General features: G+C 38.6%; 1 protein-coding gene across 1 annotated transcript in view; it reads left to right on the plus strand.

The window, feature by feature from the left end:
- The window catches only part of LOC122801308 (P2Y purinoceptor 12-like), a 40,869-nt gene extending 26,402 nt beyond the window's left edge, over nucleotides 1-14,467 (plus strand). Inside the window, exon 3 of the mRNA XM_044070852.1 lies at nucleotides 12,996-14,467. Coding sequence (XP_043926787.1) covers nucleotides 12,996-14,026 — 1,031 coding nt within the window. The 3' untranslated portion in view covers nucleotides 14,027-14,467. The remainder of the gene's footprint in view (nucleotides 1-12,995) is intronic.
- Nucleotides 14,468-15,962: the final 1,495 nt, after the last annotated feature.

Genomic DNA, 15,962 nt, shown 5'->3' on the forward strand with positions numbered 1-15,962 from the left:
ACTAAAATAAGCACAAGTACTCTCAAGATGTTAAAAAGTATTCTCTAAAAGACTAGCCACAATGAAAAGGTATGCAAATGTTTAATAATGGATACTAAAATAGAAAGCAGGGGAATACTTAATATTTAGTTGCAATAAACAACAGAGTTTTCAGTCACAGGAAATATAAGAATAACACAGTTGGATCGAATTTCACAGATGCTGAAAAGAAATAATACTAACTAATCACATTGTACTTTCCTGACTGAACTAAAGAGACATTGTCCCTAGTTAACTTACTTAGTATCACAAGGCAAGATGTACTGCTGAGACACTCACTTCCACAAAGGCAAGATGATATACTACACACTGCCAGAAATAGCTCACAACTGAACAACTACTCAACTCTAACTGGCACAGATTTGTTATATTAGGTTCCAAAGAAAAACAAAAACAAACAAACTGCTGCTGCCAGAGTTCTGTCCTTCAGCTGGTTATAGGATGACATCACATCTAGTTACTTGATGCTGGCACAATTCACCGTCAGAGCTCTGTTTAGATTCTGCTGCAGCATTTTTAACATAAGCAACTGTTACACAAATTTTCAACACAAGCATCTGTACAAATCAATGTGACAGTCAAATGACATACGATTATTTACAAAACGTCAGCCAAACATGCTGGCATATGCCACACATGCACTGTCTTACTTCTCTTGGTGCAACTGGCAATATCCCACAATGTCACATCTCTTTCCCCCTTTAAAGATTCAAGCTAGTTTTTCATTGACCCTGGAAAAAAATTCCTTGATAGAAATGGGCCTGTCTGGGAACACATCAACCCATACTCTGTCTTGAGAATCCATCTGCATTGGCATTGCTGTAATCTGGATGGCTAATACAGGGGGTCCTCCCAAAGCCCCCTTAAGCATTTGGAATGCTTGCTCACATGCTGGGGCACAAACTACCTTATATGAACTGTTTTTTTCCTTGTCAGGTCTGTGAAGGGAGTGGCTATTGTACTATAATTAGGAACAGACTTTCTATAGTAATCCTCTGTCCTCAAGGACTCTTTATTAACAGGGCAGACCATGCCTGAACAGCTTCCACCTTAGCAGGTGCTGGCCTAATCTTATCACTCCCCACAATATGTCTTGGGTAGGAGACCTCTGCCATACCCACCTGACACTTACTGGGCTTAATGGTCAGTCCTGCCTTTTGCAGTCTGTCCAAGACTTCCCTGACATGATGAGGCTTCATTATGTTAACATAGCACAATTTGTGCCCCTGCCTTCTGCCAAGCAGGTTTACCATATAAGTAACATCACTGACCTCCTTACCACTTCGAAGAGTCCCTCCCAAGCTGCCTGCAGCTTACTGTATCTAACAGGAATGAGCACCACAACTTGCTGTCCCACAGCATACTCTCGGGCTCTAGCATTCATGTCATACCAGACCTTTGTCTGCTGTTGGGCTCTTACCAGACTCTTCTGGGCCAAGCTCATGAGCTCCCTAAGACTTGCCGTTAGGTTTAGGACATATGCCACAATAGACTCCTTATATGATTCACACTCTCCCTCCCACTCAACATGAATCAAATCTAAAGGCCACCTCACCCTTTTCTCATACAGCAACTCAAAGGGTGAAAATCCTGTGGATTTCTAGGGTACCTCTCTGCATGCAAATGGTAGCTGGATCAAATAGTTGTCCCACTCTCACCTAAACTGGCCTGCAACTGCCCATAGCATGGTCTTTAGTGTAGAGCTTTACCGCTCCACAAGACAATTAGTCTACAGATGGTAGGAGGCGGTCTTTAGGTCCTTCACCCCACAATGCTTCCCCAGACAAGCCAGCAGATCTGACATACAATGATCACCTCTGTTAGTATTTCTTTTTGGAAACCTACTCTGCTTAAAATTTCTAACAAAGCATGTTCCACCTTCTCTGCCTTGATGGAGGACAGAGCCAAAGCCTCTGAGTATCTGGTAGCATAGTCTACTACCACCAGGTTATAATTCTTCTCTGTGGTATGTGGGGTACTAGAAGGTCCCGCAATATCCATAGCTACCCTCTGAAATGGCTCCTCATTCAAAAGCAAAGGAGGTGGCAATGGAACTTTGGTCTTGTCTCCTTCTTTGCCTACCTTTTGACACTGCTCACAGGTCCTGCAATACCCTGTTACACTCCTTGCAATCCCAGGCCAACATAAATTCTGCATAGTATGACTCTTGATATGCTTTATACCCATATGACCTGCAAAAATACTGTCATGGGCTATAGCTAGAGGTGCCAGACAGTAGTCTCTGGATAGTATCAACTGCTGTATTACCTCACCCTCTAGCCACCCTGCCCTCCAGGATCCACTCTCTGTACAGTATCCCTTTTTTCCAGTAAACAGGCTCCCCTTTTCCTTAAGCATCAGGTGTATTCTTAGCTACCTCCCTCAAACCTCATAATGTAGGGTCTAAAAGCTGAGCCTGTCTCAATTCTACCTTTGTAACCATTCCCATCTCCCCTTCTACAGGAATATCTTATGACAGTAATGCCTCATTGACAACCTGGGTACTACCACTCACCTCTGTCCTTGCAGTCACCCTGTTCATGGGAACATCATTATCTACCAGCAGCTGTGGTTCACCTTCAGGCTCACTGCTACTAGGTAGCTCCCTCCATGAAATAACCACATCACCAGCCCCAGCTTCAAGCATGGGGTCTGTCTGGGTCCTCCCAGGCTACCAGACGTACATCTCTGTCTCCAAGTCTGACTGTGTGTAAGTGCATTCAAGCAAGGTACTACATTATCAAACTCATTCCTTTTTAAAACATCTGCAGGGATAACTTCAAACACACCTACCTGCTTGTTCCCCTTTCCACCCACCAAGTTAAGGTAAACCCTAGCAAAGGTATTTGGAATGTGGTACCTCCTAAACCACTAACTGGTGTGCACTGCCCAAGCAAGTACTACTCTCTTTAACCAGTGCAGGTTTCACAATGGTTATGTCAGTGGCTGTGTGGCTCTTAGCAGTGACCTTTCTTCCATCCACTAAGACATGATACAAACTCCAGTGATAGTTTGGTACACATTGCCAGAAATAACTAACATCTGAACAACAACTGAACTGTGATAACTGACATATATCTTTTATATCAGGTTCCAAAACAAAAACAAAAAGCAAGCTGCTGTTGCCAGAGTTCTGTCCTTCAGCTCATTATAGAATGATATCACATGTAGTTACCTTACTGTGACACAATTCACCTTCAGAACTCTGTTAAGATGCTGTTGCAACATTTTTAACATAAACAAATGTTACACATACATTTTTATTACAAGCATCTGTACAAATCAATATAACAGTCAAATGACAGTAGATTATTTACAAAACTTCAGCCAGGCATGCTGGCATATGACACACATGCATTGTCTTACTTTTCCTGGTGGAGCTGACAATACCTCACAACGCCATATCATCTATCAATGGTAAATAAATAGCAATGTCCATTTTTGGCAACATTAGTCAACAGGACTAAAACACCTAGAGCCAATTGTTACACCATCAACTGGCTAGCACTTCCATATCAAGATAATATCATCTAAAAACCTGGACTATATTTGATATTTAGCTTTACTAGAACTTAAACTCTGCCATAGACTACTGTGACAGAAAGTTTAGTTTATTTTTGCTTTCTTGTATCTTGTATTGCTCCATTGCCTTCTTTTCTGTATATTTTTGTATATTTTCTTTACAATGTGTTTTATTTGTATTCTACTTTTAATTGTATATTTAAACTAGGAAAGAGACCACAGCTCTGTTTCTTGGGAGTCACACATAAGTGCCTTTCTAATTGCCTGCCACTTATGTTAATTTGACCACATATTTCCTTCCCAGTCCTCTTTCATTGGCTATTGTGATTTAACACAAAAATCACCATTTTGTGAAGTCACTACCCTTCATCTATTTAAAATTATTGGTCATCCACTGAATTCAGTAGAGCCTAAATACAACATGCCCACCCTGTTCCAGTCTATCTTGCTCTTTTAAAATTAGTGGCTCTCAACCTAGATTGCTAAAGCTTGAGTTACTACCTCTTTCATATCTAAATGCTCAGTGCACCATTAAACTCTTAGAACATTAACCAATTTTTCCATCTTACCTTTAAAATCTGCAACATCTAGTCCAAGATCACCAATTATAAGAGACCCACACTCTTCATAGGTGCCAGCTCAGAATTTGTGCTTATATTTAGCTCCTACTCAGTGAAAGAGCATAGGCCATTGGTTTCTGACTGTTTCTGATTGGGCAGTGAGTGTCTGTGTTTTATCTTTTTGATTGGTCTGGTATTCAAGACATCTATCAGGAAAAGACTACAACAAGCCTACAGACTACTGCATCATCTGAGAAAAGATTGTTAATCACCAAAGAGTTTGTGGCCTGCTTTTCATATTGGTATTGGTGCTACTGTTTTGTTCTGTTCAGAGAAGAAGCAAAGGAGCATTGTATACTAGCAGTGTGAAGCTGTGGTGAGGCTGGCACTAGTAGTAGCCAGGCAATAGTCAATCAGGGGAATCCACTCTTTTCATCACACTTCACAAAACTAATTTTTTTCTTTTTAGTAAGTACTGCTTGATTAGCTACAGGCTTGGGAGTGCCTTGTATTAACGCCAACACCTTGAGTTGACATTTTTCCTGTAAAAGCACCCTTGAAATTTCACCAATACTGAGTTGCACACAGGACAATCAGTTTGCAGTGGTAAGCAGTGTCCCCAGAATTGCAAACTAGATACTTCTGAAATTGCTTTAAAATCTCACTGCAGCTTTCTAATCAATAAAAAATAATCTGTTGCTATGGATATGACCTTTTCACTATCTCTTTACCAACTTGGTGGATATGGGCATCCTGAGGCAATACAGAAATTGCCTCATGTTTACTAAGAACCATCTAATTCTCAAACTGATATGGTATGTGAGAGATGTATTTACACAGTGTCACTGGAGGCAAAGCACTAGTAATGTCAATCAGTTTGTAATAGTATACATGCTGCATCCATCACAAACAGTTCAAAGCAGACACATAGACCCACACATGCTGAGGCACTTAAATGTAACTTTCCTAAGACCGTCTATCTCATGTACAATTAACAAATCCTCAGCAGCCCTGAATGCACTCTTTCAAAATAAAAACCACATCAACACTTACAGTCATATTTCATGAAGTGTCTACTTCTAAGCCCATAAGGCAAGCCACCACACAATCCAACATTCTGGTCATCGGAGATTCCATTGTAAGACACACTGATGTGCATGTCATTATGATGAATAAGTAGAAAGTTATGGTCATTTGTTTATCAGGGGTCAAGTACCACCATACTGTGTACACACTCAGGACGCTAGACCACAAGTACCAGTATGATTCAGTCATAGTCCATGTGGTTGTAAATGACCCAACGCATACCTACCTAGAGTATAAGAAGAGAGACAACATGGAGCTCTCGGCTATATCTCCCAGGCTGATATGAGTTTAGCATTGAGCAGCATTTTACCTTCTTCAAGGATGATGACAGAATATGAACACAAGATGACTGACTTAACTGCCTTAGTTTCTTGTGTCATTCTAAGGGGGTGCAAAATTTGTCAGAATGGTAGGAAATGGTCAACAGACCACACACACTGCTTTGCCAGGGATGGCCTGCACCTCTTCCCTCTAGGCTTTCAAATATTAGCTAAACCATTCTCATCCCCCATAGTGCTTTTTGTAGGCAATGCCAAACTGAAAGTACTTATGACACAACAAATCAAAACCAAGAAAATCTTAAGGTGTTACTGCTCAGTGCTAGGAGTCTAAACAAGACACTCCACTCCCTACAAGCTCTCTTCATCCTAGAGAATGGTGACATATGTGGGGTCACTGATACATGGTTTAAAGCCACAGAGAGAACACCAGCAGTACAAGGCTATAATGTCTTCCACATGTTCAGACCAGCTACTACACAGACAGGGACTAAAGGTAGAGGTGTCTCAATTTACATCAAAAATAACCTCAGGTCTGGTGAAACAGAGAAATGCACTTGAACTTCTCCATGTTCAAAATATCATTAGGCAAAATCCCATACCACTTCATTGTAAGACAGAGTTCCCACTCTTTGACAGAGAAAACCCATAACATGCATTTGAATTTATTGTTAACACTCACCATCCAACCCAATACCATATTTATAGATGATTTTAATTACCCCACTACTAACTGGGAAAAACATAAGACACTAAATGTGTAGGCACAGAGATTCTTGGATTTTGCAAACACAAACTCCCTGGAACAGGTTGTGAATACACCAACCAGGGGAGCAAGCATACTGTATCTGGTCCTCAGTAATATGGGAGAGTGCTGTACACCCCCTAGTGTAATGTCTTCTTTGGGAAGGTCAGATCACAAAATGGTCTCCTTTGAAGTAAAAATAAAACCTGTAACCCCAGCTATCCCTGAATGTGCAGGACTGACTCTAAGGCTAACTTTCTACTATTTAAAGATAACTGGCAACATTTCAAGCCCCCATATACCCTGAGAACACTGCTGCCTATGCAGAACTGATAATAGAAACCATATACAAGCATGTTAACAGCTGCACAGAGGCAGCTGAACCTAACAAGAAGCTGTTCTGAACTAACTCAAAAACAAGCCACCCTGGCAGAATCACAAAAATATCAGACTCTATAACAGAGGGAAGAAAGTCATGGCAAAAATTTGGGGGCATAGCACCCAACAGGATAAACACACACTCATCAAACTAAGCAAACAACTCAGAGGACAAAAATGTGCACCAAGCCAAATTTGTGGTATATTTGGCTTCCTTGGCCAAGGGCAACCACAAGGCATTCTTTAGCTAAATCTGCACCCTAAAAGGCAATAAATTAATTTGTCTGGTGCTCATTGTTAATGAAGCCACCTATACTGAGGCAGAGGATATAGAAAACCCACTGGCAGAAATATTAAACTGTAGCTTTATCCCTCTCTCACCCTCAACCTCCCCGCAGAAAATACAATCAAATATAACTCCTCCTACCATCACTAAGGAGCAGGTCCTCAATGCTATCATTTATTTATTACAATCATACCCTGAAGCCAACTATAATATTCACTTTCTGGATAACATATTGCATTTGTCTCACTCTGTATATAATGTCTTGTAATATATGAACATGTTGCATTTCGTCTAATTGTGTATATAATGTCATACAACTATTGTGTTTACCCCAGGAGCTGACTGAAAATGGTCCAAAGAGGCCAGTGCTCTACCTCAGTTAACAAATTCAAAATAAAATAAAATGAACAAAATTTGAATTACAGACACAGTTACTGACTGTATTACATTTTACTACTATCACGCAATAATATCTCAGCTGGATTTCTCCAGCAGTTATTTTATGTTGGTGACAACAGAAAAACTAAAAAAAAAATCATAAGTTATTTATGATTTGGTAACAGGTGGGCTGGTCTATTGACCCTTTTCAGCCACATCCCAGATAAAAATTGTATATTATAATCTGTATACAGCAATTGATTAATACATTTAACAGTAACACAGTTTAGATGACATGCAGTTATTCTATCAGAAATATGAAAAGATATTTACAGTAGCATAATTTGATATAAAAGGTAAAAGCTATCTCATTCAGAATGGAAATTAGTCAGTGTCGTGAAAATGACTGCACTTAAATTAATTTTGTAAATACTGTTTAAGGCATTTTAATAGTTTCAGTGTTATATACATATATATATATTTCCTTGAATGCATATTGCTGGTTCTATTTTGGATAGGGCGTTTTCTTCTATGGCTAGTCTGAATCTAGGTCTCTTCAAAGTAATTGTTTTTCCCTAGCTTTTCCTGAGAGATGATCTCTGATGATGATTTCTGATCTGGAATAATCTTTTTAGTAGTCGACAGTAACCTTGTGTAAAAATTTAAAATATAGGTGCAGGAGGCATGTGACTTTGCATGTGATTGGCAGGCAAAGAGATTTTTCACATAGAATACTTTATGATTTGAATGACAAAATATTTTCACTAACCTTCCCCAGGTCAGACTTTGTTTTCCTTAAGAATGTTTGTTTTAAAGTTTGATTTATTTTCATGTCTATCAATCCCCACTATGTAATAAATTGTGCTGCTAGTTGCAAAGTGAATTTATGATAAAAGTGTTTTGTTATATATTAACAAAATGAACAATGATGAGTCACTTTACAAGTGCTTTTCTTTAGGTCATGAAACTATTTCATCTTTGATAAGATTGCTGTTGGTTATGTACATCACAAAACTTTCTTTGGTTTCACTAGTGATATAATGGAGCAATCTTTTACAGGTGCTTATTTTATTGCATAAGTGTTGTATTCAAAGGAGAGCACCATTGCGTACTGTTCTGAAAGTCTATGTCAAGCATTCACAGATTTATCCAAATTTATCTGCCCAGTTTATATTTCCAGTAATCATGGGTAATATAACTGCCTTAGTCATAATAGTACTTTCTGAATTTTCTGTCTGTAGACATATTATACAGTAAAAGGTAATTAGTATTTCAAAATATATATGCTGATTGAATTCCCCATTAGCTTGCCCATTGTAAATCAAACTTATTCCAAGAGAAATAAGTCTGTTTGCTAAACTATTATTGACTAGCCGAATTTTCTATTAAAATATGCTAACAAAAATTGTTTAAATATTTTATGAGGGACAGAGCAAAATGTGAAAAGAAAATCATGACATTTTGCAAAACCATTGACAATTAAAATATATAGTTACTGATATCACAATGCATCCTAATGCTTTTACCTCTCTATATTTTAAAATAATGTTCCTAGCTTTCCTCATGTTTGCCCTGTCTCTCTAAATTTTTTAACTTTCTGCCATATCACTCAAAATTCTGACAGATGTCAAAGTTTCACTAAAAAAAAAAAGGATAGAAAGAGCAGCAAAGTGCTAGCAGAATGCTGTCTTCTCTCACAATGCTTCCTAACAGTGCCCTAATGTACAGTGTAGTCATGGGGATGTAAGCAGCACATGCATGTATGCCTGACAGTGCCCTAATGTACAGTGTAGTCATGGGGATGTAAGCAGCACATGCATGTATGCCTGACAGTGCCCTAATGTACAGTGTAGTCATGGGGATGTAAGCAGCACATGCATGTATGCCTGACAGTGCCCTAATGTACAGTGTAGTCATGGGGATGTAAGCAGCACATGCATGTATGCCTGACAGTGCCCTGATGTACAGTGTTGTCATGGGGATGTAAGCAGCACATGCATGTATGCCTGACAGTGCCCTGATGTACAGTGTAGTCATGGGGATGTAAGCAGCACATGCATGTATCCCTGACAGTGCCCTGATGTACAGTGTAGTCATGGGGATGTAAGTAGCACATGCATGTATCCCTGACAATGCCCTGATGTACAGTGTAGTCATGGGGATGTAAGCAGCACATGCATGTATCCCTGACAGTGCGCTGATGTACAGTGTAGTCATGGGGATGTAAGTAGCACATGCATGTATCCCTGGCAGTGCCCCTGATGTACAGTGTAGTCATGGGGATGTAAGCAGCACATGCATGTATCCCTGACAGTGCCCTGATGTACAGTGAAGTCATGGGGATGTAAGCAGCACATGCATGTATCCCTGACAGAGCCCTGATGTACAGTGTAGTCATGGGGATGTAAGCAGCACATGCATGTATGCCTGACAGTGCCCTGATGTACAGTGTAGTCATGGGGATGTAAGCAGCACATGCATGTATGCCTGACAGTGCCCTGATGTACAGTGTAGTCATGGGGGATGAAAGCAGCACATGCATATATCCCTGACAGTGCCCTGATGTACAGTGTAGTCATGGGGATATAAGTAGCACATGCATGTATCCCTGACAGTGCCCTGATGTACAGTGTAGTCATTGGGCTGTAAGCAGCACATGCATGTATCCCTGACAGTGCCCTGATGTACAGTGTTGTCATGGGGATGTGAGTAGCACATGCATGTATCCCTGACAGTGCCCTGATGTACTGTCCAGTCATGGTGATGTAAGCAACACATGCATGTATTCCTGACACTGCCCTGATGTACTGTGCAGTCATAGGGATGTAAGCAGCACATGCATGTATCCCTGACAGTGCCCTAATGTACAGTGAAGTCATGGGGATGTAAGCAGCACATGTATGTATCCCTGACAGTGCCCTGATGTACAGTGTAGTCATGGGGATGTAAGTAGCACATGCATGTATCCCTGACAGTGCCCTGATGTACTGTCCAGTCATGGTGATGTAAGCAACACATGCATGTATTCCTGACACTGCCCTGATGTACTGTGCAGTCATAGGGATGTAAGCAGCACATGCATGTATCCCTGATAGTGCCCTGATGTACTGTGCAGTCATGGGGATGTAAGCAGCACATGCATGTATCCCTGACACTGCCCTGGATTACTGTGCAGTCATAGGGATGTAAGTAGCACATGCATGTATCCCAAACTGTGCCCTGATGTACTGTCCAGTCATGTTGATGTACGCAACACATGCATGTATTCCTGACACTGCCCTGATGTACTGTCCAGTCATGGGGATGTAAGCAGCACATGCATGTATACCTGACACTGCCCTGATGTACTGTCCAGTCATGGGGATGTAAGCAGCACATGCATGCATCCCTGACACTGCCCTGATGTACTGTCCAGTCATGGGGATGTAAGCAGCACATGCATGTATCCCTGACAGTGCCCTGATGTACAGTGTAGTCATGGGGAATTAAGTAGCACATGCATGTATCCCTGACTGTGCCCTGATGTACTGTCCAGTCATGGTGATGTAAGCAACACATGCATGCATTCCTGACACTGCCCTGATGTACTGTGCAGTCATAGGGATGTAAGCAGCACATGCATGTATCCCTGACAGTGCCCTGATGTACTGTGCAGTCATGGGGATGTAAGCAGCACATGCATGTATCCCTGACACTGCCCTGATGTACTGTGCAGGCATAGGGATGTAAGTAGCACATGCATGTATCCTTAACTGTGCCCTGATGTACTGTCCAGTCATGGTGATGTAAGCAACACATGCATGTATTCCTGACACTGCCCTGATGTACTGTCCAGTCATGGGGATGTAAGCAGCACATGCATGTATCCCTGACACTGCCCTGATGTACTGTGCAGGCATAGGGATGTAAGTAGCACATGCATGTATCCTTAACTGTGCCCTGATGTACTGTCCAGTCATGGTGATGTAAGCAACACATGCATGTATTCCTGACACTGCCCTGATGTACTGTCCAGTCATGGGGATGTAAGCAGCACATGCATGTATCCCTGACACTGCCCTGATGTACTGTCTAGTCATGGGGATGTAAGCAGCACATGCATGTATCACTGACACTGCCCTGATGTACTGTCCAGTCATGGGGATAAAAGCAGCACATGTATCCCTGACAGTGTCCTAATGTACTGTGCAGTCTTGGGGATGTAAGCAGCACATGCATGTATCCCTGACCGTGCCATGATGTACTGTACAGTCATGGGGATGTAAGCAGCACATGCATGTAGAATACATCAGTAAAACTGAATACTGGAGAAGAGCAGTAAGATGCTGTTGTACAAAGACATTACTTAAGAGAGGTTAACAATTTCTTTCTTAAATAACATCATTTTGTAAAAGCAATAACTCACTCCTGGATGTTGGTATACCAAGATTTAGAGGTATGTTCTAAGGGTGGGTATCAGTGAGCATAAGCAGTCTGACAAGTTATTTGTCTTAGAATTGCTATGACTCTTTCATCTTGCCAAAGAGGAAAAGACTGGAGAGAGTTTAGAGAAGGAGCGTGCACTAAAGTACTACTGAGATTAATGTAAGTTAACTAGCAGAGCGCCCACTTCACAAGGCCACAAGTATGTAGCCAGCACAAAACAACACCACCAACAGATCAACAGATGCACAATGTGCTGTTAAGGGCAAATGAAGATGGAGGAGCACAAGTCTGTCCAGATACTCAGATGTGAGTTTTACTGTATCATCGACAAATCAGCAATGTACAGAAGCAGCATCTTTGCACCCTCTCAGAATTATGCACACACACACAGAATAGGTTTCTATTTCTTATAGCAAACTAAGGTGCATATTATTCATTTAGTTTATTAAAATTAAACTAAACCATACAGTAAATTATTTGAATAATTTTTGACTAGTGAAGTCAAGGTTTGAACTAGCATTATTGATAATATAGGCATATAACTTACAAAACTATAGCATTTCAAAGGGTGTTTAGGGATAAGAGAAGTGTGACTTTAAAGGTTAGCATTTACTGAACTAGCCATATTCTTGGAACTTAAGTGTTTCCAAATGATAAACTGAAAGGTGCATAGGAATTAAGCTTTATTTTTCAATTAGCTAAAGTTACATATGACATGCTTTCCTTTTCTTTCAATATGTTGAAGAGTCTCCAAAATGTTGCCTTCATTTGACTGTCAAATGCATCATTAAAAGCATAGGGGAAGATCAATATAATGAATTTAATGCAATAAAAACAGTTTTACTGGTAAATGTGACAACTTGGTTGTCTTCTGGCTTATCTATTTAGAATTCTCATTATGGTTTGATTTGATATGAAACAGACAGAGGCACATAATGTATGGCACTCCAAAGATAGAAGACATGGAAGGTTATTTTTATGACTTTTTGTATATTTATCTATCTATATTCATTTACATACATAAATTGATTAATTAATCAAACATTATGTAGCATATCAGTAAAAAAAAAGAGGCAATTCTGAGATTTTGTAAGTAAGAGTGATAGCTCATTGATATACATTTGTTACAGATCGTCAACATTTAAGGCTGTGATCTTTGTCAAGAACTAATTATGAAATATGTTTTCTATACTAATCTCTTTATTATGAGAACATTAAATAAGTAACAGAAAATTTTGCTTCATGAGTGACCAAATTTTCTAATTAAAATTTTTTTCATTGTCTTCATTCTCTTCTAGTTCTGCACGATGACAATAATTCTACTCCTCTATTATACAACACTACCACCTATGCTTCAAGCAACTGTACAAGGGGCACATGGATAACTCAGCTGGTATTTCCTGCCCTCTACTCATTTCTGCTCCTTATAGGACTTACTCTTAATACTATAGTAATTTGGGCATTCATTCTAACACCCGACAAATCAAATTTCATCATATTTCTAAAAAACATTGTTGTTGCTGATTCCCTTATGATTCTAACATTTCTATTTAAGATTATTAATGATTCTGGAGTTGGACCAAAGAGTCTTAGAGCATTCATTTGCCAGGTTTCATCTGTTGTGTTTTATTTTACAATGTATATAAGTATTGTTTTCCTTGGGCTAATCACTGTTGATCGATATAGGAAAACTGTCTTACCATTTAAAAAATCTGTCTTAAATATTTCAGGAGCCAAGCTGCTGTCTGCAGGAATATGGGTCACTATGTTTTTCTTGTCCTTACCCAATATGATTTTGAGCAACACAAAGCTAGCAATGGAACATTCTATGAAATGCTCTCACTTCAAAAGTGAGATTGGGCTAACATGGCATGCAATTACAGTAAGTGTTTGTCAAATCATATTCTGGGTAAACCTTGGAATTCTACTTGTATGTTACTCACTCATAACAAAAGAACTTTATTATTCAAACAAGAGAGTTAAAGGTTCCAGAAGACAAAGTAAAAGACATATAAATACTAATATATTTATTGTGATAACTGTATTTTTTATATGTTTTGTGCCATACCACTTTGCAAAAATCCCGTATACACTTAGCCAAACAAGAAATGTTTTTAACTGTTCAGTCCAGAATACACTGTTTTATGTTAAAGAAAGTACTTTGTGGCTGTGTGCTTTAAATGCATGTCTAGATCCACTGATATATTATTTTCTCTGCAAGTCATTTAGACAATCGCTTAAAAAAATATTTCATCCTAAGTCAAAACATATCCCTTTACAAAAGCACGCAAAGTCAATGAAGCTAGAAACTGATAACGCCGAATGTTGAATACTTGTTCATTCATTGAAAGAAATTGTCTGAAAGATGTGAATATGGAATCCTCTTTCACCTGTCTTTAATAACTGCAACTGATGAATCTCTGAATTAATTTCACAATCGAGTAGAATGAAAAAATGGTGAGAGCCTTTCTGCAAAATGAACAAGATGAATCACCACACAGCCTATGCAACCAGATGTTGCAGTACCAGCACAAATAATTGAATTGCCTTTTCCAGAATGAAGAAGGCTGAAAAAATATTGCCACAAAGCAAAGGTAATGCTAGTAGAACATGAAGCTTAGCTATTCCAAATACTGCTGTACAGAGTTTGTGATCCCCTGTCTTGACAAGCTCAGACACTGTTTTATGCAAGGCACTGTAATCAAAAACTCAAAAATCCTAGTAAAAACTATTGTGATAGACTGTGACTCTGAGTGTACATAAAACAAGCACTGTGCAAAAAACTGGATGATATAAACTTTTCTTTCTAGAAAAAAAGCATGTTTAAATCTAAAAGGTAATCACTGTTAAATAAAAAAATTATTGGTTTTACATTAAGATGATGTATAATAGAACTGATAAGTTTTCAAATGTGTCTGTCTCAGTTAATAAAAAGTACTTAATATATTCCATTCTAAGTTAATTATTTTTTCTTGCAAACAGTACATTTACATTCCATTTTTAGATGAACAGTTTCTGCATGTTTGCTAGTGCCGGTGTCTCAACAGCTGGTACACTCACCTTTGTTGCCAGAAGGTCACACATATGTGGATTTTATTCCTTCCACAGATGCTTGGATTAATTTATCTTATTGTTGCTGTAGTCAGCATTAAGGGGTGGAGTACTCTTGACCATGCCATGGTTCAGACAGGATGTTAAGCTGAGGCCCCATCTGAGTCTGTGGTAGCTCAGATGGATGTAAAGAATCCTCTAAAACATTTATAAGTAAAGAGTAGGGTTTGTTATTTTGTACAATACTGCAAAAATTTGCATCAGAAGTGCATATTTATAGAAAGAAAAATATGAACTACATGCATCTTTTTAAAATAATATGAAGATACATGAGAAATAAAGATAAGTAAGAAAAGGAAGAAATAAAATAATTCACATAGCATTTATGCCCAATCCCTTTTACCACAATCAAAACATATTTTAATACATCCAAAGATAATTCTTTATTGTGCAAATCTTCCTAACTTCTGCCCAACCACAAAAAAAAAAAAAAACTGCAGTAAATATAATACATTTAACCCATCAATTCTTCCATTCCATATTTTACCACAGTTTTTGAATTTGATCAACTCTCTTGTTGCCTTTTTAAGTTCCTTATTCTATTCCTTTTTGCACACATTACCAAAATGTCTTGTCTTTCTACATTATAAAAAAAAGAAAAGAAATATTGCCATTTTCCTTAACCCTACACTTCTTTTATTACATAGCATTTCATGATCTACTTAATATTTCATATTAACTTTTATAGGTAGTTTAAAGATATCCTCTAGATAAAGTCAGACCATTCTTGTATTTTTTTTAAAGAATCTCCATTTTAATACCTTCCTTTTCAAATGTATCAATTTCTTCATATCCATCGTCATAAACAGTTTCCATAATACTCCTATTCATTGTCTATTCATTCTTAGTTATTTTATCTAACTTTTGTTCCATTAAAAAGCCTATACTAAAATTCCTATATTTCCATATCTACTATTTTTTATTCATTTTTAGATTAAAATATGCACAATATTGCTCAAACTTTTCATACAATAACTTACCCCAAAACGCTACCTCCACAGTTTCTCTAAAACAACAATAACAAAAAAAATCTAAAGAAACAAGAAAGCCATTTGAATTTAATAAGCCCTCACCCCTCCCTTTAGATTTAAGATTATGTACAGTTTTCCATATTATTGAATTTAATCTTGACCCCCAACAATGGAAAACAAAAC

This window comes from Protopterus annectens, chromosome 4.part1, assembly GCF_019279795.1.
Source record: "Protopterus annectens isolate FY-2018-M chromosome 4.part1, PAN1.0, whole genome shotgun sequence".
NCBI lineage: Eukaryota > Metazoa > Chordata > Ceratodontiformes > Protopteridae > Protopterus > Protopterus annectens.